At 40.3% G+C, this 23,302-nt stretch overlaps 1 protein-coding gene across 4 annotated transcripts in view; it reads left to right on the forward strand.

Annotated features, from left to right (window-relative positions):
• The window catches only part of ADGRV1 (adhesion G protein-coupled receptor V1), a 236,191-nt gene that overhangs the window by 49,600 nt on the left and 163,289 nt on the right, over positions 1-23,302 (forward strand). For all 4 annotated transcript variants that reach the window (XM_080972136.1, XM_080972135.1, XM_080972133.1 and 1 more), the window contains 16 exons: positions 821-1,038; positions 2,139-2,882; positions 3,890-4,263; positions 5,707-5,883; positions 6,259-6,439; positions 7,084-7,286; positions 8,598-8,727; positions 9,877-9,954; positions 11,804-11,943; positions 13,604-14,213; positions 16,070-16,285; positions 16,500-16,715; positions 17,298-17,542; positions 18,270-18,451; positions 19,171-19,979; positions 21,469-21,678. In XM_080972136.1, the coding sequence (XP_080828262.1) occupies positions 821-1,038; positions 2,139-2,882; positions 3,890-4,263; positions 5,707-5,883; positions 6,259-6,439; positions 7,084-7,286; positions 8,598-8,727; positions 9,877-9,954; positions 11,804-11,943; positions 13,604-14,213; positions 16,070-16,285; positions 16,500-16,715; positions 17,298-17,542; positions 18,270-18,451; positions 19,171-19,979; positions 21,469-21,678 (4,733 nt within the window). The remainder of the gene's footprint in view (positions 1-820; positions 1,039-2,138; positions 2,883-3,889; positions 4,264-5,706; positions 5,884-6,258; positions 6,440-7,083; positions 7,287-8,597; positions 8,728-9,876; positions 9,955-11,803; positions 11,944-13,603; positions 14,214-16,069; positions 16,286-16,499; positions 16,716-17,297; positions 17,543-18,269; positions 18,452-19,170; positions 19,980-21,468; positions 21,679-23,302) is intronic.

Here is a 23,302-nt window from a genome sequence, read left to right on the forward strand (position 1 = left end):
CCTGCCCATCAGCTGACAAGTGGAAGCCTAAACCCTGTTATGGCTGCAAGACCTGTTTGTGCATCCAAGGCAGAATCGAAATCCTGCCCTCCTGCCCATCAGCTGGCATTGCAAGTCACACCAGCTGATTGTCAAGTAGGTGTGGTTTGTGTAAAATGACATTGTGGGCTAAATTGGAGCTTATGGCAGGCCAAGATTGGCCCCACCCCTACCACAGAGAGTCCATTTACTGCTTGTTTTGCACATTCAATGAAGGTATCCTATGGCTGCTTGCCAATTCCCTGTGCAACACTCAAGATTTTCTATGTGAGTCCTATATTTTGATTATGGCTCCTGATAATGGTCAGAGTCCACTTAGCTAGTTCTGTGCACCCAGGAGTGCAATGGGTTGCAAATTTTATCAGATGGTATGGTGTGTGTGTCTATATGTTGTGCTCAAGGAAACAAATTCAAAAATTCTTCACTGGAAGAGCCCAGATTGCCTCTTGAGCATGCATAAAGTAGGTATTTGGATATCAGCCAGGATTTTTATGATAATGCTTTATCTGATTAAGTATGAACATAAGCCTCAATAGGAACTAAAAGGAGTGAAATGACACCCTCCTTGTTTGCACTGCATTGAAGATGTCTTTTAGGACTGGGCTGCAAATGCAGATAAAAAAATCTGGGTGTTCTTTGCTTCCTTCCCAAGAAGGTATTGTAGATGGATTATGTGGAGAAACATGAAATGCATTCATATTATATCTGTATTTTTGTTGTTGTTGTTCTTGATGCTACCTGTCTGAGAAATGACTCTTGTTTGTGTCCATCTACTGCACAGGGTTCTGAGACACAGAGGCCACTTTGGCAATGTTTCCTTGGCATGGCAGCTGTTTGAAAACGATTCTGCTTTGGACCCAGGAGAAGAGTTTTATCAAGTTTGTGGGGTTGTCTGGTTCTTGGATGGCCAACAATCACGGCCTATAACTCTCCATGCCATTCCAGACAAAATCCCCGAATTCAATGAATTTTACACGCTAAAGCTGGTGAATGCTTCAGGTACATTGGGAACGGGGGGGGGGGTTTCCCCTTGTCCTAATCTGACGAAACAGCACTGAAGTGTTGGCTTACATAGTTACCATGGGGAAAGGCCATTTCTCAATGATAAAGCATCTGCTTCTCACGCAGAAGACCCTGACACCTACAGGTGGAGAGAACCCTGCCTGAAACCCTGGAGGTCCACTGAAAGCCATTGTGTAGACAGTACTGAGCTAGATAGAAAACAAGACCAATTGTTTATTATTGTCAAAATGCTCCACATTCCAGGGAACACTACTAGAGAAAATGATAATCAAATGATAAAACCAGCAGTGATTAGTGGGGGGTGGGCATGGCGTCCTCCTGGCAGATGCACTGAGCTTGTCCAAGAAGGATGGCATCAAGGCTGAGGGAGCTGCAGGTTGCTGGCTTCCCCATAGGTACACTCTGCCAACCCAGAGCTCCCCCAGCCTTGCTGCTGCTCCACTCCTGATCAGCACAGTGCTGCTGCCAGGAGGATGCCACTGCTACACAGACCCCTCATGAACTACTGCCAGCTTTATCGTTCAGTTCTTCTGATTAGCCACTATTAGTTGCTACAATTCTTTCAGTTGTCATTTTAAAAAATAAAATAAAAGAGAAAGAGAACCTGCCCAAGTGATGCTGACACAAAAACCTCACACATATACCAATTTGGAAATAAAGGAAAATTAATAAACAAATTTACCACCCACCCTCTCCCCACCACTCTCTCCTCCAACCTTTCTTCGCCTTCAGCCCTATGCCATATACAACATTGTCTTACATTGAATGTAGCTAAGAGACTCTATGATCTGAAAAAAGTGACAGTGCATTTTTTTTGTAATTCAAGAAAATCTTTAATAAAAATTATTTCAAAAAAAACCCTTTTGGCTGGGAAAGGTGTAGTTTTGTAGCCAAATGAAGAGTCAGGTTCAAATCCCCACTCATCTGTTAATTTCACTGGGTGATAAAATATGTGAGGGATGAAGATTATGGGTGCTGTTCTGAGCTCCTTCGTAGAAGGATAGGATTTAGAAAGAAATGTAAATAATTATGAAATTAATAAAGAATTTTGTTAAACTTTTATTTTAATATTTCAGGTGGTTTCCCAGGTCCTGGTGGTCAGTTAGCTGAAACCAACCTTTCTGTCACCGTGATGATCCCATTCAATGACGATCCCTTTGGAGTCTTTATCCTAGATCCCAAAAGCCAGGAGAGGGAGATAGCAGAAGATGTACTTTCTGAAGATGATATGTCCCACATTACCAACTTTACAGTTTTGAGGCAGCAGGGAACGTTTGGAGATGTCCGGATTGGCTGGGAAATAGTATCCAGTACATTCAAAGAAGGGTTACCTCCAATGATTGATTGCTTGTTGCTGGGAAGGTTTTCAAATGTGGTGCAGTCACAGCCTCACATGCGACGTCATCACACTGGAACAGATGCTTTGTTTTTTAGTGGTGAAGAGGATGCGTATGGGGTCATCGAACCCGAGTTCCACGTCAGTAAGAACAGAACGCTTGCCAAATTCACATTTTCAGCATGGGTGATTCCTAGTGCCAATAGTGATGGATTTCTCCTGGCGAAGGATGATGGCAGTGGGACAATGTATTACGGAGTGAAAATCCACACAAATGAATCTCATGTTTCTGTAAGGCTTCATTACATGCCGCAGCCATCAAACATGACATATGTGGCTAAGATCACGGTCATGAAATACTTAGAGGAAAACATTTGGCTCCACCTTCTGATTACACTGGATGATGGCATAATTGAGTTTTACATTGATGGAAGTCCTGTGCCTGGAGGCATCAAGAGCCTCAAAGGAGAAGCAATTGCTGATGGTAAGCAATATGTCATGTATCAACCTCTCTCTTTTATATCTGGAATTTGACAGGTCCAAACTCCATTCAGAAAAAAAACCCCATATTCCAGTTACTGCAATCAATTTCAGTTGTTAAATATTTTTTTCTTGTGCAGGAAATCTAGCAACATACTTGCAAAAAATAATATTAAATCTCTCTCTGTGTTTTTGTTGTTGTTGTACAAGCCAGTGACAGAATATAGCATACAGTGATTGTTCACGTTCTTAAAAATATAATATAAATATATATATAACATTAATGTCGACTTCAGTTCTCCAGGACCATTCAGCAACCATTCCTGCATGCATATCTCTATTCTCAATCTCAAACTGCATAGACATACCTAGTTTGCTAGAAGCAGGTGTGCTAATCAGCCTTGGAAGTGGCATGAATATTTGTTTATATAATATTGCATTGTCCCTTTGCCACTGGCCTGATTCAGAAATAATGGGAAACCATGGCTTATCCACCTTCTCTCTTCTTCCTTCTCACATGCACAAGCAGACTGAAAGCTTCCCCTTCCCTCTTTGAACAAAACACAGTTCCTCATCATGTCCGAATTCCATAACTTAGTCCTGTTCTAACTGTGGCTAGAAAAACTCAGCTAGGATCAAACCATTGTTTCCTGTAGCATCTGCAGGTTGTTGTTTTTTTGCAGTCATCAATATATCAACTCTTTCATATTGAAGCACAACAGCAAAGTAGCACTCTTTTGAGCTGCTTTGGACTGTGGTTTGAATGTAATGTATATACAATGAAAGCATAACATACATCAAAGGGAAACATTCTATTTTATGTGATGAAATACAACATGAATGATTATCATTCAACAAATCTAGAGGAGCACAGTATGGAATTCATCCATCCCAATAAAGGGACTTTTAAAAAGGGTGGCATTTGATCTGATGCATGTATGGGAGAAGGAGGGCATTTTTAATCACCTTTCAGGTGTGAAAATCAATTTGCATTTGTGTTTCTTTTTATAGGTCCAGGAATAATGAGAGTTGGTGCCGGCATGAATGGTAGCAGCAGGTACACAGGGCTGATGCAAGATGTAAGACTTTATGAACATAAACTGAGTAAGGAAGAAATTTATGAACTTCATGCCACTCCAGCAAGGGCTGACTTGCACCCCATCTCTGGATACCTAGAATACCGACAGGGAGAAACCAATAAAACATTCATTGTTTCAGCCAGAGATGACAAAGAAGAAGAAGGAGAGGAACTGTTTATTCTTAAGCTTATTTCTGTTCATGGGGGAGCACGAATTTCACAAGAAAACACAACGGGGACACTGAGAATCCAGAAGAGCGATAATGCCAATGGTCTATTTGGTTTTACAGGAGCATGCATTCCGGAGGTAGGAAATGGTAGTTAGAATGCTAGACTAAGACATGGGAGATCCAGGTTCAAATCCTAATTCAGCTGCGGAACTCATTGTATGACCTTGGACCAGTCACTCCCTCTCAGCCTGAGCTACTTCAGAGGTTTTGCTGTGAGGATCAAAATGGGGGGAAATGGGCAGAACCATGTTTGCCACATCGAGCTTGAAGGAATTGAAGTATTATAACAACAACAAAGATAAATGAAGCTTAAGAATGCCTAAGACCTGATCTGTAACATTGTGAGCTATGTTTTACTCAGAGCAGATGCATTAAATTTAATGGCAACGACTAATTTCAGTAGTTCTACCCTGAGTAAAACATAGTTGCACAGCACCCCTTATTTCAAATCTCACCTCAACTACCAACTCACTAGGTGGCCTTATTTTTCTCTCAGTCTCAGCCTGTTATCTGCAATACAGGAATAATGGCATTGACCTACCTTAAGAGAGCTGTTGTAAGAATGATTGAGATGATGTATGTGAATTTTTTTGAACACTCTTAAGATGTTATAAAATATTAAGGACTGTAATTATTATAATCATCTAGGGACAGCAATAAAGAGGAGAAGGATAAAGTGTCTAACTAAAGAACTTGCAATTTAATACCCACTTGTAAATTACGCATAATGTATATTGGTCTTGTTGCCTGAAAATCCTTCATACCAGCAATACGTCATCTTGGGGGAAATGATGCTTCAGTTATTCAGATACTTGCAGGGATGAAATATGTAATCAGCTATTGCCATACGTTCCAGCAGTCACATGGAGCATCAGCCAGAAAGACTTGAGTGGTTTTTTTGTGTTTGTGTGTGTGTTTGTTTGTTTGTTTGTTTGTTTGTGTGTGTAGCAACCCAAATGCCTTATCATTGTATGAAGCTAAGCTTTAATAAGCTGCAGAGGACTTTATAAGGAGCAGCAGTGACTGGAGGAACCAGTGTGGTGTAATGCTTAGAGTGCTACCCTGTCACCATATCTCAGCCTAACTTACCTCACGGGGTTATTGTGAGAATACAATGTGGGTGTGACCTCACATATTGCCTTGAGGTCCCTGGAGGAAAGGCAGGATATAAATCAAATAAATAACTACATTGTTAACTGGTAACAGGCTGCACAAGAAACTTAAGGTGTTGTGATTCTTTAAAGGATTTGCGAATATGATATAGACAATAGCATGATGAGGAATGAAGGCAGGAGTAGCAGAAGCTCTTCCACTAACTAATGACTCAAAATAGCTATTTAAGTTATATTTTGGGGCTCCCCCTTTATATGAACGAACTTAGATTGTTACAGAAATAAATTTTATTATTTTAAATATCACAAGTGTAAAATGATGTTACCTTTTTATGCAAACCTTGAAACAAATAGCTTTCTGTTTCCTTAATATTTTACTTTATTGTAAGCCTTCTTATTTCCTTATAGGTGGCTGATGAAGGTTCTACTATATCTTGTGTAGTGGAGCGCACCAGGGGAGCTCTGGACTATGTTTTTGTGCATTATAGTATCTCCCAGATCAATTCTGATGGCATTAATTACTCAGTTGCTGATTTTGCTAACACTAGTGGAATGATCACATTCCTCCCTTTGCAGAGATCAGAGGTAAATCCATCTTCTTGTTGAAGTTAATGATCTACTGAGTCTTTGAACATTTTCTTTTCCTGTATATATTATTCAGTCTTGTGTCTTGTATGTGAGGATTAGCCAACATAATGCCCTCCAAAAGTTGTTGGACTCCCAACTTCCATCAGCTCCAGCAAGCATTGGCCAATGCCCAGGAATGATGGGAGTCGTAGCCCAACAATATTGGGATGGGACTGTATTGGCTTTCTCTGCAGTGTATGAAATAATCTGTTTGGAGGACTATAAATGTGTTTTTTAAGACAGGAAAAGGCCAGTTATTATTAACCATTGCAGCAACATATTTGTATTTCTCAATGCAATCATTTTCATTTAATTTGTCTTCTTTGTATCCAGGTTTTGAATTTGTTTGTGCTTGATGATGATATTCCTGAGCTGAATGAATATTTCCAGGTGACTTTAGTGTCTGCTGTTGCAGGGGATGGAAAAATAGGTTCAACCCCAACTAGTGGAGCAAGCATAGATCCAGAGAAAGAAACTACCTATGTTACCATCAAAGCCAGTGACCACCCTTATGGTAATGATGATAGATAATATATTATTCATGTTTAGATTAAGCATAAGATCTCCACATTCCTTTATTGGTTTTCCCATTTGCTGGGTACAATTAATATCTAAGTTATTGCTTTTACTAGGTATTTTAAAACACTCACCAAAATACTTTTCTGTATTTGTACAGAGATGCATAAGAAATTCTAGCAGCATATACCAGCACACTACTTGTTCATGTCAACCCATAGTTTGTTTTACACTGTGGTTTAATATGGCATGCAAACAAGGCCAGAGAGACAACTCTAACTAGAAACTATTTTCAGTGGGCACATTGGATTAATTCAAAATCATGTGCAACCATTTAGAGGGGAAAGTAAGGGAAAGAATGACCAAATGCCATGTTCTTGAAAATGTAGCCATGTCCAAATGACAAATGTTTATGAATTAAAATTAGGTATTATAAACTGGCTTTAACTTAAAGCTGTTATGCCTATTTACAACAAATGACAGACTAACTGCTGCTGTTGTTGCTTATTGTATTTTAAAGATTGTTTACTACATGTGTTTACTACAGCAATAAAATATTTAAAAATCCAAAACAGCATTATAATCTAGCAACTTTGTTTCACTGCAGATAGACTGATGAGAGTTGTATCTTGTCTCCACCAGGTTTGTTGCAGTTCTCAGTGGGGGAGCCTCCAGTGGACATTGATGACATCATTCTTCCAGCTACCACAGCTCCCCACATTACTGTCAAGGAAGAAATTGGACATGTCAGGTTGCTCGTGGTTCGAGCACAAGGCCTGCTAGGAATGGTTCTTGTACAATACAAAACGGTTTCACTGACAGCATTCAGTCCTCAAGATTATCAGGTATGAGTAGCAGACTAAGAGAGGTGACAGATACGAATCAGCTCTCGCTCTCTCTGTTTCCTGTTGCTGTTGTGCATCCAATGTATGATCTTCAATCAGGAGCTTTTAAAAGTAATAATTGTATGTAACTTTTGATCAGGACATGAACAAAAGGCAGTATTTACAGTCCAGAGTCCAAGCAGGTGCGAGTGCCAATTTGGAGATTCCATGGAGCCTCCACTCCTGTTACAGGGAGTCATTCATGCAACACTCAAACTTGTTCTGTGCCCTGGATACTATGAATGATGATACCCATGAGGTGGTTTGATTGACTGCATTGCACATGTGCCTGGGCATCTGAAGCAATTTCAGAAGCTTCTTATTGTCCATGCAATTTGCTTGCTGTTTTGAAGGAGGGAGGAAGGAAGGAAGGATGCCTAACCTTTATGTAGTACAGCCAGCATATTGTGGAGTCACAGTTCATTCGCCATTACAGCTGAATTCTGAGAACTGGTTTCTGTCCCGGGAGGACAGCCTTTTGGAGAAGGGAAGTGTGTGCCTCCTGGGTGAGGCAGTGGGGCAATGGTTTGGGGGGAGTTTTATTTATTTATTTATGGCTGCAAGTCTGATTGACATTTCTGGCATCTATCTTTTCTGCTAACGTATATCTAGTATCATTGAGTCATATTTCACTGTTTGTTTTTGTACCTTTATTGTTTTATTTATTATATCCTTATTGTATATATTTTTCTGTATTAGGAAATGCTGCTTTTATCTGTTAATGCTTTACTGTTGTGAGCTGCTTTGAACTCAGCTTGGTTTCTAGAGAAGGGACATACAAATATTCAATCGTATCAAAGTGTGATTTGGCAGCCAAGAGGTAGGGACTATCAGAACCCACCAATTGTCCTGTGGATTCTAATAAGCCTCCTAATAATCTCTCAAATGTGCAGGAGCAGCCAGTGGGGAGGGATGCTGTGGACCTGGCCTCCTGGTGTTATTGTGTACCAGAATGCAGGGGGCAGACCAGGGTGGTGAGGTCAGGGATGGTTTAGGCATATGCCCAACCCACTCAAACCTCTATGCTGTCCTTCCCGCCTCACTGAGTTGGTATGTAGCGATGCTGCTGCCCGGAGGCCATGTCTACATCGTAGCCTCCTCCTGCTTGGCTTCTCTTGCCAGCGTGGCATATCTACTCTGATAAAAGCAAGCTTGTATAAATAATAGAGTCTGTGTAAAGTTTATTTCTGATTATTTCTCTTTTATCAGTAAACTTCATACTGATGCAATGGCAAGTTTTAAGCAAAAGTATAAATAGCCTTTTTACTGCAGGGTATTACAGGCACCTTGGAATTTCTGCCAGGAGAAAGATACAAGTACATTATCGTTAACATTACAGATAATTCTATCCCTGAGCTGGAAAAGGCTTTTAAAGTGGAACTGCTGAATCCGGATGGAGCAGGTACAGGTTCATAAATCTGCTTTTCTCCACATGTACCTGTTAGGGTTGGTTTTTTTGAAAGTTTCTTATACCCAGACCATTCGTGGAAACTTGATATTTCAAAGGTTTCCAAAGATTCAACCCCCCCTCCCACAATGTAGAGTACTAATCTCTAGTATTCTTTTGTTCATTGCATATCAGCGTTATTGCTGAACACAGAGTAGTGTTCCATAGAAAGTTGGAATGGCCGAACGCTGCAGGTAGCATGAGATCATTGCCACTTAATGGTCCACCTTAGTGCAATTCTTTTAAATGGTGGGAGATATGAAATTATATGAAGTCATAGGAGGAACAACAGACCGTTATACTGAGTCCAAACATTGGGGCATCTAACTCAGTTTTGTCTACACTGACTGGCAGCAGCCCTCCAGGGTTTCAGGCAGGCAGGCATCTCTCCCAGCCTCTCCTGGAGATGCCAAGGTTTGAACCTGAGGCTTTCTGTATGCAAACCGGGTGCTCTACCAGTGAGCTTCTACTCTAGTTGCCATGTTCATTTTAGCATCACCCAGAGCTGAAGTTACCGTTTATTAGTCACTGTTAAGTTCTGCTGTTGTGCTCGTATAAGAGCTTGGAGCACCATGAACTTCTTTTGGAGGAATGCTCATGTTGCTTCTCTTCAAGAATAGGTTCTTTTCTGTAGGCGCCACTTTGAATAAACTTAACATTCAGTACCTAAAAGCATTAGGGGAGGGATTTCTTAAAGAAGCAGAAAAGCAACGTACTTAAAAGCCAGCTAATTAATTAAATCCTTTCTTTTGTGCATTTGTGCTATTGGCTTTTACAGCACCCCTTATCCTACTAAGTTTGCAGCAGTCTCTTTTGTTTATGGGCTCTGTCATTTCAAACTTATATTCTCTTCCACTTCTAAAATATCAAGTATCTGTCACTGATGCCTCAGTACCCACAGTTGGGTGAAATAAATCAATAATATGTGTCTCCTGTCTTCTTGGCTTTTATCAGTATTCTATAAGCTTGCAAAGCCTTTTAAAGTTTTTCAGGAATATCTTCTTCATTTGTTTTTTTCTCCAGAGTTGTGTTAAAGTGCTTTTTCTCTCTTGCGTTTTATGTATGTGTATGTATATTTGTGTATTTCTGTGTGTGTCCTTGAAGTTGCTGAGCTCTTTAATGAAGCCAGTGGTAGTGGTGATGGGGACTTGGACTTCTTCCTTCCTGCTGTCCATCAACGTGGTAAGCTGCTTATTCTGAATTTTCATCTGAATTGACTACTGAAATGTTTTGCCATAACTGACATACATTGTCATGGGGTTTTCCATGAGTTAGTTGGGGGTTTTTTTGGCTTCAGTGATTCAGCTCACTGACAATTTCTTTGTAAATAATTATTATTTTGTGTTATTCCTTTCTACCAAGTATCGCCTTATAAGTCTGATCATGTTTTTCTTGGAATTGTCCCACTGTCTTCCGTGGGACCCGCTTCCAAATCTGCATCAGTTTACAGGTTGGATTTCATTTGACCTGTTATAACTTCTTCTTAGACTTACTCTGAATAATTGTCACATTTCAAAGTGAAACATAATTTGAAACTAGTAGTTTGATACAGTAGCTGAAAATCTGTGCTGATACAGAGTACCTGATTTTGACTGGTTTGTTTTTTTCACGTATTCTAGTCTAAAACTAATCACACATATTCAGAAGTGCTTTGATCATGTTGTCTTGCTGTTTTAAAATTTCATGCTTTCCTAGTTATGTCAGGAGGCAGATGTAAAGCAACAGTAGGAGAAGGGAGCCTATTCTTTCCTCGCAAGTTAACTTGGAGGAACATGTTCCCATGAAATCCATTTTCAGGACAACATTGTCACTTCCTCTTAGGAATATAATTCCTTCAAGGATTTTTAAGATAACATGGCAACAAAAACCCCTCCCTTATTTAACTCTAATTAAAACACTTAATCTGGAGTATTGTTTCCCCCTCCCTGTTGTCTTCTCTCCACTGATCCTTTCCTCCATTTTCATGATAGCTTATCTTCTCTACTTTCCCAAACCTTTTAAAAAAACTGAAAAATGCAAGTTTTTACCACTTTCTCTCTGTGTTTTTTTCTTAGATAGACAGTACCTGTATTGATTGTGTCATTTTTGTTTTGTTTCATACTGTTAATTCGTTTTTGCAGTATAATTCTTCAAAAGCACCCCCCCCCCCAAGCTATTAAAAACAAAATGCTGTTCAATAGTGCTATGGCCAACAGCTTTGTAAATGTATGATTGGATAAACGTAAAAAAAGAGAGCCCTCTTCAGAGAGCCTGGACAAGGGAAGGCAAACATGTGTAGACGGAAGGGGGTCCCTCATGTTGACCCCATCCAAACATTGCTGGGTTTGCTTCCTCCACTCCTGACCTTAATGTATTTAGCATGTAAAGGTCTGAAGGTGACTTGTTTTCATTTAGACTGGTAATTATAAGCCTAAAAGAACAAACCTATACATTTTTTTTAGTTGCAAGTCTGGCTAAACACCTATAACCCAAGCAAGTATAAGCAGGTTTACAGCCTAAATCTCTGTTAAATCATGTTTTTAATACAGACATACCTTCGAAGTTGAACAGAATCCATTCCGGAAGTCTGTTCAACTTCCAAAACATTCAACTTTCAAGGCGCGGCTTCTAATTGGCTGCAGGAGCGTCCTGCAGCCAATCGGAAGCCGCAGAAGCTGCGCTGGACATTCAGCTTCCAAAAATTATTTGAAAACCGGAACAATCAATTCTGGTTTTCGATCGTTTAGGAGCCGAAACGTTTGAGTTTACAGGTGTTCGGCTTCCGAGGTACCACTGTAATGACATTGGGAAACGGGGGGAGGGAGAACAGCTACCCTAAGTCAATTGGATGTCATATTCAAATGCTAACTTTGATGCTGTTGGGAAGAACAAAAAATTATTTTATTAGAATTTATAAAGTACAGGATTCCCATTGACCATTCCACACATTGATTGAAATAATTGATTCATTCAAGAGTTTGCCATTTCAGATTTTCATCTGTGCCTTTTCAGATATTGTGTAAATCATTCCCCACCCCCTTTGTATCAACAGCCAGCCTGGGAATAGCATCTCACATCATAGTCACTATTGAAGCCTCTGATGATGCTCATGGTGTATTTGAATTCAGTGCCGAATCCCTTTCTGTCAATGGATCTGAACCTGAGGATGGAGGTGGAACAGTCACGCTTGAGGTCAAGAAGTTTGAGTTTACAAGACATGGCATCCCATTTAACCATGCTATCTCTAGAGCAGGGCTGGGGAGCTTTGTGTAATTTTGCAAAAAATAAAATTTATTTAGTTGACAGGAACACCTGATTCTGGGGGTGGGATCTGAGTGGTAGGGACTGGCTGGGGCAAAACTGCATATCTGATTTCTGACTTACTCACAGCAAGCTCTCTGGTTTGACTGATACTCTGGTTCACTCTGTTTGCAAGATACATTGGCCTCCAGGTTATCACATCATGACTTTGATTATCTAGAGAAAATGATTGTATAAATTGAGATACCCATCTGGATGCTGTGCCCACAATGGTTTTCAATTTCTCAGACCTTTGTAAGCACGACACTACTCTGTGGAGGCCTGCCATGTCTAATATGTGAACAGACCTTCTATGGCAACACAGATATAGAAGGCAGATGAAGAGTTTTGGGCTGTGTGATTAATCTATACTGGTGAATCAGTTTTTCTGTTCTTTAGGGTGGAAGTAATCCTAGATGAAATGGGACGTGGGTGGTGCTGTGGGTTAAACCACAGAGCCTAGGACTTGCTGATCAGAAGGTCGGCGGTTCGAATCCCTGAGACGGGGTGAGCTCCTGTTGTTTGGTCCCAGCTCCTGCCAACCTAGCAGTTCGAAAGCACAAAGTGCAAGTAGATAAATAGGTACTGCTCCAGCGGGAAGGTAAACAGCGTTTCCGTGTGCAGCTCTGGTTCGCCAGAAGCGGCTTAGTCATGCTGGCCACATGACCCGGAAGCTGTCTGCAGACAAACGCTGGCTCCCTCGGCCAATAAAGCGAGATGAGCGCCACAACCCCAGAGTCAGTCATGACTGGACCTAATGGTCAGGGGTCCCTTTATGAAATCCTAGATGAAAGAGGGACAGGACGTATTAATGTGATTCCATGAAAGAGCATACTCAGCAAAAAAGGAAAGAAAATAGGCTCCATTTTTAAAATCATGCTTCCTTTTACAGCTTAAGTATAATGCAGGAAGTATAGCTACAAAAAAGAGTCTCACTGATGCAGCTTCAGCATTACGAAGGAAAATCTGCATGAATGACATACTCAAAGATCAGGAATCTTCCTCTTTTGTATTGAGCTAAATATGCCATTGCATAGAAGTCAGGGGTGAAAACAAGGGGAGGAAGAGGCAATGTGTTAGATCCGCAAAGCTGATTTGGCCGGTAAATTCAATGTATGGGGTAAGATTGTGCATGTCTGAGGGTATATCTGAGCTGCATTAAGCACCATGTTCCTGTGTTTGTGGTGGCTGCTGTTTGCTTGTTCTAAATGTGTCACCTTGGTCCATATGCAGAATCTGCAGTTTTACACACCGCTGCTCATCAACATTGAAGAGGTTTCTGCTAAGTTTAAAAAGAGCAGGTTCTGGTAGCAGCAAACAACACAGACTGCCTTAACTCAGCTACCCTGCATAAGCAAGGCCGTTGTGTTCAGTGATTTGGAGTTTGTGACATGGTTGTCTCAAATTCCTTGTGCTGCCCCTAAGTGGCCAACATGGATCCAGTTTACTGTGCTGTAATGTGGCATGGAACATCTCAGAATAAAGAACTCTGAGAGTAAGGTTTTTTGACCTTCACAATGCAACAATAACAATTTACCCTTTTGCTCTTCAGGTTGTCAGAAACCATGGCGCCTTGTCCCAGGTAACTTTGCATTGGTTCATAGTGCCCGATGATACTGATGATCTAGCAGCTACTACCGGCAACATCACTTTCAATATAGAGCAAAGAAAAGCACATTTAACAGTGCAGATCTTGCCTGATGAAATTCCAGAACTAGACAAGACATTTTCAGTTTGGATCATCAATGCTTCCTGTGGACGTCTTGGAAACCACACCAATGCTACATTAACAATTCTTGCAAATGATGACCCCTATGGAGTTTTAATTTTCTCTGAGAAAAACAGGCCAATCAAAGTTGAGGAAGAAGCCAAGACCATCACCCTTACAATAGTGAGGTTAAAAGGTCTCCTGGGAGTAGTAATGGTTACATATAGAACCATGGGGGATGAGGAAGAATCACCCTATCTGCCATCAAATGTTGCCAGGGCAAGACAGGAACAAGACTATTTGCCCATTTCAGGATTTGTAATCTTTGCCGCCAATGAAAGTGAGGCTACCATAGAGCTCCCTGTTCTGGATGACAGTGAACCAGAGAAGTCAGAATCTCTCTTTGTAGAGCTGCTTCGTGTAACTTTGGTGGAAGGAGCCCAACATCGGTCAAGTAAGACTATATATTTCCAGACTTGCTAGATTTCCAGCAGTAGAATGTAAACGAATGTTGAAATGCCACTAACCTAGATTATGCTTTATTGTATGAAATTATACTAAGCAATGGTACACATGACTGATTTGCTTGTGTGGCTGCTTTTTTCATCTGCCCCCATGGCAAACAAAATTGCAGAATCTGCTTCTGATTAATGCCAGAAGCTCCATTTCCTATGAACATAGATCTGCCAAGAGGAATAATAATAATAAAAAAAGTAGCTGCAAGCCAGATAAGTTTGTCCACCTAGTAAATGACTCCATACCACATTGCCATATTAGAAACAATAAGCTAGTAAACAAATGACATTATTTCCATAAAAAAAAAATGGCAAGATCCTCAACAAAATACTTTTAGTGGAAAAAATATGTTGAAACTATTCAAATTACCAAGCCATGGGTTCTGACTCTGTCACTGCTTTTTCTCCCTTTGCAATACATAAGATTATAGTGTGTCACATCATTTCCAAATATAGCACTGTGTTGAACAATGGAGAATCGTTGACAAAATTTGGGGCAGTATATTGGCATCCAGCTCTTTCTCACTGTTTAAGATTTGGTGCAGTATTGTGGTATATTGATCAAAAAGCCAGTTCTATGACACGACAAGGTACTGCAGTGTAAAAGGAATGTTACAAATCAAGATAGAAGCACCAGCATTTTAACCAGTAAAATGCAATAAACCCCACATCTGAGTGCAGCCCTATATTCACAGTGGAAGCAGTCAGTGCCCATCATGTATAACAAAAGGTGCTTTCCACATCCCACCCACCAAATAGGGATTAATCTCTGTCTGGAAACATAATGGATAAAGAAGGTTTCTTTCTAGCATTGCCAAATGGCTGATTAGATTCCTTTGCATTCTGGGACCTTACATAACTTTTATCTTGTGGTCTTTGTGTGTTCTCTTTTCATATAGATTGCAGTCTGTAACCTAGGGACATGTGTCTGTCTGCATGTCTAGAAGTATGGATGCTAATTAGCCAGCTTTATTTAGAAGATTATATACTGATTTGCACTTCAAAGTTCCCCAGGTTGTCTAATTACATTTCCTTTCATTCTTGATAAGCAGAGAAGATTCAGATATGAAGCTCTGTGGGATAATTGAACTGTCATGTATATTTCATCATACGAATCCCAGAAATAATACCATAATTGAGAATGAAATTCAGTTTCTGTTGAGCTTTGAATATGTTAGTATACACAAGAGAGATGATGGATCAGACCAAAGATCCATCTAAGCAAGTGTCATGTTTCTAAAAACTGATCCATTTTGGAAGCCCACAAGCAGGGCATGAATGTCATGGCCTTCCCCAGTTGTATGTCCCCAGCATAAGGTATTCAGAGTTACACTGTCTATGAACATGGAAGTTTTGTTTACTATAGTTCATATTTGGCACTGCCCTGTGTTATGCATTGGACTAGATATGGAGAATCTATAGTCCTCTTGTTGTTGTTGGACTACAACTCCCATGCTGGCCATGCCTGATGGAAGTTGTAGTCCACAATCTCCAGGGGACAATCCTTGCATTAGAGGCCTTGATCGGAGATGATAATAGCATGATATCAAGCTGCTTGTTTTGCCATAACCTTACGTAATGTACAGCTATGATTATACAAGCTAAATTAAAAAGAGAATGCATTTTTAAGGGTTTAACATTATTGCTTTTATGATGGTGTTTAGCTATTTTCTTTGGCGTCTATGTTAAATTTGTTGTCATTATGTAAGGTGCTGTCAAAACCTTTTCAAAACTATACTTGTTAAGGTAGTAATAAACAGGGATCTCAGATGGCTCAAATTACTTGGTATTTCAGTTTCAGATTCTCCTCGCCTTGGAGCTAAAGGGGATACCATTGCTCACATAATTATCAATGCCAATGATGATGCTTTTGGAACGTTACAGCTGTCGGCACCAGCTGTACGAGTTGCTGAAAATTACATCGGACCAATCATCAATGTCACAAGAACTGGGGGGATTTTTGCAGATGTTTCAGTGAAATTTAAAGCAGTGCCAATAACCGCAATTGCAGGTGGGTGTGAGAGAAAAAAATCAGCCATAAGGCAAAAGATGTACTGATCTATGTAGTTTTCTAACAAACAGCAGGAATATGGATCACACTCAGCTTTTCATTTAACTTCTCAGCAATGAGAAGAAATAGTAACTTTGAATCATGAGTCAAGTACAGCTAGTAGACATTTGCTTCCAATATTGCTTAAGCATCTTTGTCATTTCTATTTATGTAGGGGAAGATTACAGCATAGCCTCATCAGATGTTGTCCTTCTAGAAGGGGAGACCAGCAAAGCTGTGCCAATTTATATAATCAATGATATCAACCCTGAAGTTGAAGAGTCCTTCCTTGTGCAGCTGCTCAATGAAACAACAGGAGGAGCATTGCTTGGGAGCCTAACTCAGGCAATTATAACCATTGAGGCCTCCGACGATCCATTTGGATCTTTTGGTAAGATGAAGCTCTTAAACCTATTCTTCCATCCTCTGAGTGGCAAATGTCACAGTGGCCATTTGCTGATTTAACAAGCAGTTTCTGTTGCAAGACACTCTTCAATGAACTACACCAGTCTTAAAACCACAAGGTTCCTTTGAACCACCATGATGTTCTGCTATAGATTAGTGGGTTCCATTTTACGTAGGACTCCCAGGGACTTTCAAATTCCAAGGCTTAAACTGATCCCCTGTGTATTCAGTGAAGTTGGGAGACATCAGAGAAGACCAGTCAGTGACATAAACTTTCTGCCACAAAGATATGGAAAGAAAGCAAAAAGGAATGGGGAGTAGCAAAACCCACCAGTGCAGGGATTAGGTGATATTAAATGTGGCGATGACTGTTCTCAAATGAAGTCAAAATGATTGCCTTTTCAAGGAAATTCATCCAATGTGATCCTATGTGGTGGCTTGCTACATCCACTACTTATTAGCATTCTATTTCATAAATATCTCTTACAATAAAATATGTATTAAAAAGCAACCTTATCCTACAAGACATTTGAAGGAAGGAAGGAATAAAAACTCTCAACTTTGCTAGTCTTCCAGATCACGGAAATCACAGTTGAAGAGCCTGAGTCTGACACAGTGAGGATAGATCTTCCAGTCATTCGTAATGCTGGAACACTGGGCAATGTGACTGTTCAATGGATAGCCAGCATTAATGGGCAACCTGCTGCCAGTGATTTGCTGGTCTTCTCGGGTAATATTCCATTTTCACCTGGAGAAACCATAAAGAACTTGACACTGGATATCGTGGCTGACGATGATCCAGAAATTGAAGAGGTGAGTTCAGCAGCCATACAACACATGACCAGAAACATTCATGATTTCTGTTGTCTTGTAAGTGGTGTGTTATGTCTCTGATTGCTTGGGGGAAACCCTGGACAGGAGGCAACTTAAGCAGCTGTGGGGAGTGGGGACCTTCAGTTTCAGCAACTACTTCATGGGGGCAAGACTTACCAGAGATGATTGGCTGTGTCCATTTGGTCTGGCATTCCTGTGCAAAACGTGTTTTTGCTCATAAAGAGTTAATTCCAACCCGCACAGTGTGATTTATTGCTGGCTCGCTCCTGACACTGAGGAAAACTCATGGTGGTGATACCTAGCAATCTCCCTCTACTGGCCTAGACTTTAGATAACTTTAGATAAATCATACTGCTCTGTTCTCATATTGCTGTAAGTGGTATTTCTAATGATTTTGAATGATATCTGTTTCTAGTACCAGTAGGAATACAGAGTAAACATGGTTTCTTAATTTTGCTACACTAAACAATAAAAGGATAGGTAATTTGGTAACTGCTGTAGCATGTGTTACTCATCATGAACATTGAAAGCTGAATTGAGTGGCTTGCTTTTGTTTATACTACATTTCTAATAAGCAGCACAATAGCCTAAAATTAGGATACTTTTGGAAAAAAACGTTTTCCAGTACTTGTTTATCATCTGGCTCAAACTAGACATTTTCCCTCACCATCAAGTTATTTCAATGACAATCTAACATGCTTTGTAGGTTATCAGAGTGGAATTAATTCAAGCTTCCAATGGAGGTACTATTGGACCAGATGGAGTGGCAAATGTGATAATTCCTGCCAATGATAAGCCATACGGCACAGTTGCCTTTCACCAAAACTTGTACCGAATTCAAGAGCCACTGGAGAGGAGTTCAGTTGCAAACATAACAGTGAAGAGAAGGTCTGTTTAATACCTTGGTCTTTTAAGTGTGAATTATTCTGTGTTCTCCTGCTATTGTATTGTTAGGTTTGCTTGTAAAAAAAACTGTTAACAACAACAACAACAACAAGTGGTATACTATATTTTCCCCCAGGGGTACGCATACATTTTATGAATCTAAGTTTGGCCTCATTGAAGGGCATTATTTCAATAGGAGTAGGGAAATGAGAGTACTCCTAAACATTTTTAAGGGGAAAAAGCGCTGCTTATAAAACAAGTGAGCATATGGGGAAAGCAGCTCTTATGATCTTACATCTGTTTAAACTGAAATGTGTGAGATGCTGTTGATAAGAATTGGGAAGACTAAGGGAAGCTCTTAAATGAAGGAGGTCACAGAGGAAAGACTTCCAGCCCAAGCAGGCACCAGGAACAGGTTTGCTTGTTCCAACATTTGCTTACCCACCAGGAGAAGTCAACATAAAGGACTTAGGATTTAGACGTGAAAATGATACACTCTATAAGCTTGTTCTTCACACTTTCATTCTCTCATCCCATTGCCACTTCTTGCTTTCCCAGTTTTCTGGGTTGATGTTGCATTTTTAAATAAATGAGAATGGTGATAGTTTTAAATGTTGTATTTAAATGATGAATATTTTTGCATTTCCCTCCCTCATTTATAAATATTGTAACTAGATAAACTTCACAATTAACATAACCTCATTGCTTATCACAATTTGTAGTGGTGGAAGATTTGGGCGGTTGCAGATTTTCTACAGCACTTCTGAAATTGATGTTGTAGCTCTGGCAGTAGCCGAAGGCCTGGATGTGCTGTCCTACTATGAAGCTGCTGTGCAAGGAATTCCAGACAGAATTGAGATGACCAAAGTGAATGTTTCAACTAATGACTCATTGTACAATTGTGCAACTCTATGCCTGAAAGAGCCAGCATGTTCAGCCTTCACCTCTTCCAATGCCTTTGGAATGCCTTCATGCATTTGGGTGGCAACTTGGGATGGCCCAGTAACCAACAAGTCAGGATTCTGGACTTACAAGAAAAACCTTACCACCGTATCCTCTCTTTTTAGTACACAAGCAATTGCAGGTAGTGACTATGAGTCTGTTACAAGGCAGTGGATGATAATGGCCGAAGGAGCAGAGTTTGCAAATCTCACAGTTACCATACTTCCTGATGATTTTCCAGAAGTGGATGAGAAGTTTGTCATTTCTCTGTTAAGGGTTGAGCTGCTGAACATGTCTGCCAGCATTGAAGATCATCCAACCATAGGACAACCAAACACCTCTACAGTGGTCATACTAATGAACGGAGATGCCTTTGGTGTGTTTGTGATCTACAGCATCAGCCCCAATACAACAGAGGATGGTCTTTATGTAGAAGTTCATGAATGGCCTCAGAACACTGTGCAGCTAATGATACACAGAACGGAAGGTAGTCTGGGACAGGTGATACTGGAGTGGAGCATAGCTGGTGGCACAGCTACCCCAAATGTGGATTTCATAGGTGAAGGGGAAATCCTGATTTTTGCAGAAGGTAAGGTTTGGGAGGATACATGATAATAGCACAATACATAAGAACACAAAAAGAGCCTGCAGTATCAGGCCAATGGCCCATCTAGTCCATTGTCCTGTTCTCACAGTGGCCAATCAGATGCCTGTTGGAAACCAGCAAGCAGGATTTGAGCAAAAGAACACTCTCCTCTCCTGTGGTTTCCAGCAACTGGTATTCAGAAGCACTGCTGCCTCCAGCTGTGGAGCCAGAGCCACTGTGGTTCTAACAATCAATAGCTCTGTCTGTTGTACAATCACTGTCCTTTATGGCTAGCTTCAGATCAACACTGAGTGAAGGCAGGCCAGAGCCTGCCATTATGTAGAATGAGGCAACTGCCTCAGACAGCAAATACTGTAGAGCATGGAGTGGCAAGGTGGTGCTGAAGGACAGAGTTGTGTGTGCCATGTGGCCTGCCCTACACCCCACAAAGTAGCCTGCTGCTTTTTTGGGTACAGCAGAGGACACCCATCACAATTATATGGAATATAGGAGGCATGTTTGTCTTTTGCTTCAGGCAGCCAAAAGTCTTGGGCCAGTCCTGGCCGAAGCCTATGTGATACACAGAGCAGGGAGCAGACACATTCTTTGTTCTTAAACCATAGTTTAAATTCAATGAGTGTATAAAACATTGTGCAAAGTCATCAAATAAAGAGGTAATCTCAAAATGAATCCATATCACACACACCCCACCCCAAACAGGAGATAATATTTCAGTTTCTTCATGGAATACAGTGGTACCTTGGGTTAAGAACTTAATTCGTTCTGGAGGTCTGTTTTTAACCTGAAACTGTTCTTAACCTGAAGCACCACTTTAGCTAATGGGGCCTCCTGCTGCTGCGCTGCTGCCACATGATTTCTGTTCTCATCCTGAAGCAAAGTTCTTAACCCGAGGTACTATTTCTGGGTTAGCAGAGTCTGTAACCTGAAGCGTCTGTAACCTGAAGCGTCTGTAACCCGAGGTACCACTGTATATCCATGGGTGAGCTGGTCTTGTGAACAAGGCATTCATCCTTGCAAAATTTGAGCTGGCTCATATGTCACAGTTGATTATTCTCCACATGGTAGTACATTTTTGATCAGAAAATAGTTTTGTGTGGTTGTATATATTAGCAGATATGGCCAATATGAGGATATTTATTTGGTTGAAATGTATATACCTCGTCTTTTTACTGAAGACCCTGAGGCAGCTTGCAGTATATTTAAAATGCAATAAAATAGATTAGTCTGGATGACTGAAGCTCTCACTGGGTTGGGACTCTGTGTCAAGGAGAGTAAAAGAAAACAACTTGGATCACTAATCAGCAAAGGTAAAATAAATAAACATATTAAATGGTACCATGAACTGAATTTGCTCTGCTTACATGTTAGCCCCCAGAAAGCTGTTCAGTTTGTTTATTTTAAGCACTGGGATGATCACTGCTGAAACAGTGGTAGCACTGATTGCGTAAAAGCCTTTCATTTTTTTTGTCAGGTGAAACAAAAAAGACAATCACATTGACAATTCTAGATGACTCTGAACCCGAGGATGACGAAAGCATTATCATCAGTTTGATTCACACTGATGGTGGCAGTCGTATTCAACCCAGCTCAGATACGGTCACTGTGGTTATTCTGGCCAATGACAATGTGGCAGGAATTATTAGCTTTCAGACATCTTCGAGATCTGTTATCGGTCATGAAGGTGGGTTCCTCTCCATTTTCACTACTCTCACTCTGTGTGCTATCAATCCGTTTGCCTATGCTTTCTCACAGTAATGGCTTACTTTGATTTACCACATAGGTTGAAAATGAGAAAAGAAAATTCTGAGAGGGTCTTTAGCCACATATATCATTTATTTCTATAGTGCATCAGAAATCAAACAAGCAATAAACTTTTTTAAAAATCCCTAATGAGGAAAGAGGAGAATCAATTTCATTGTCCACTATTTTGTAGAGATTCAAGGTCAAACTAGACAAGATGCAAAACATATCTCTGCATTTAATTTGCACATTTTGCAAAACGCAAATAGCAGCCATGCCAGGCCATGTGTGTTAATTATTGGGATTACAACAGGTGGGAAGGGGAAGTTTTACCCTTTCCTTATTTGCTCTGGTCCTGATGAAAACCACTTTTCTGAAAAAAATAATAATTTATATTTGGAGCAAATCCATAGTGGGTGCCAATGGAATGAATTCTTTGTAGAAAGGATTTTCCTCAGAAATTGCAACAGGAGAGAAAATTGCTGAATCCACCTTCCTTACCTGCTGCAGTCCTGATAATCATCAATCCCGCTAGGGACTTCTATTTGCAATAAAAATGTGCACATTAAAATGCAGGGATTCATTTGACATCTACTTTGGCCCGAGTTTTGCTGCTTACAGTTCATGTTCAAGCCTCTTTTTAAAAACCCCATTCAATTTCTTTATCTCTTTCACAACAAATTATGGAAATATTTAATATATATAAATAAGCTAGACCACTTAAGTGTTAGTAAGGACAGATTCATGGCTCTTCAATTGCACGTGAGCCAATCTACTACAATCCAAGTATTTCCTAGCAAGAATAGAGCTTGTGCAGTTTCCTTGCTTCCAGCAATATTTAGCCATTTACCTGGGCCATGTGAGACTTTCCCACTTCTTTCCTGAACACCTTTGCTTCTAGGTGACTCCCACTGATGTTAAGAAAGCATCCTGCCATGGTGTTGCTATGCTATGCCCACGACTGGAATCTCTTTCCTTTGCTGAAGGCGCTGAGTAGCTAGGTCTTTATATTTGATTTGCTGTAAGAGGCTTTTCTTTGCAGCTGTCTGTGACTCTTAAGTATATGAATTGTTTAATTTCATTATGGATAATCAGTACAGTTAAGGCACTCTTGGCTGTTTTCTAACAATAATGACAGCAGTAGCTATAAACTGTTGTTATACTTAAAAGGAGTATTTCTAATCCTTAAGGAAGAACATTCTTAATTAGTGGCAAGGTAACAGCATCCAGAGCACAGACACCTATGTTAGCTGTTTGTACAATCTCTTGAATTCACAGTGCTACCCTAGACCACTTTAGCCAATGGATTAAGTCAATGAGATTTATTTCCAATTTACTATGCTTTTGGCTGCATGCCAACTCCTGGGAGCAAATCTACAGCCGATGCCTCTGATCATCATAAGTGGTATACAAACAGAGGTGGTGGTGTACCAATCCTATACATGAATACATTGTACTCAAACTTACTTCCAAGCAGACATGTATAGAATTCCTTGTCAAGCATATGAATGAAAAATAGCAATATTATGTTACCACTGGTGGAAATTCGTCATGTGTAGTCAAAC

This window comes from Podarcis pityusensis (genome assembly GCF_964106645.2).
Source record: "Podarcis pityusensis genome assembly, chromosome: 11".
NCBI lineage: Eukaryota > Metazoa > Chordata > Lepidosauria > Squamata > Lacertidae > Podarcis > Podarcis pityusensis.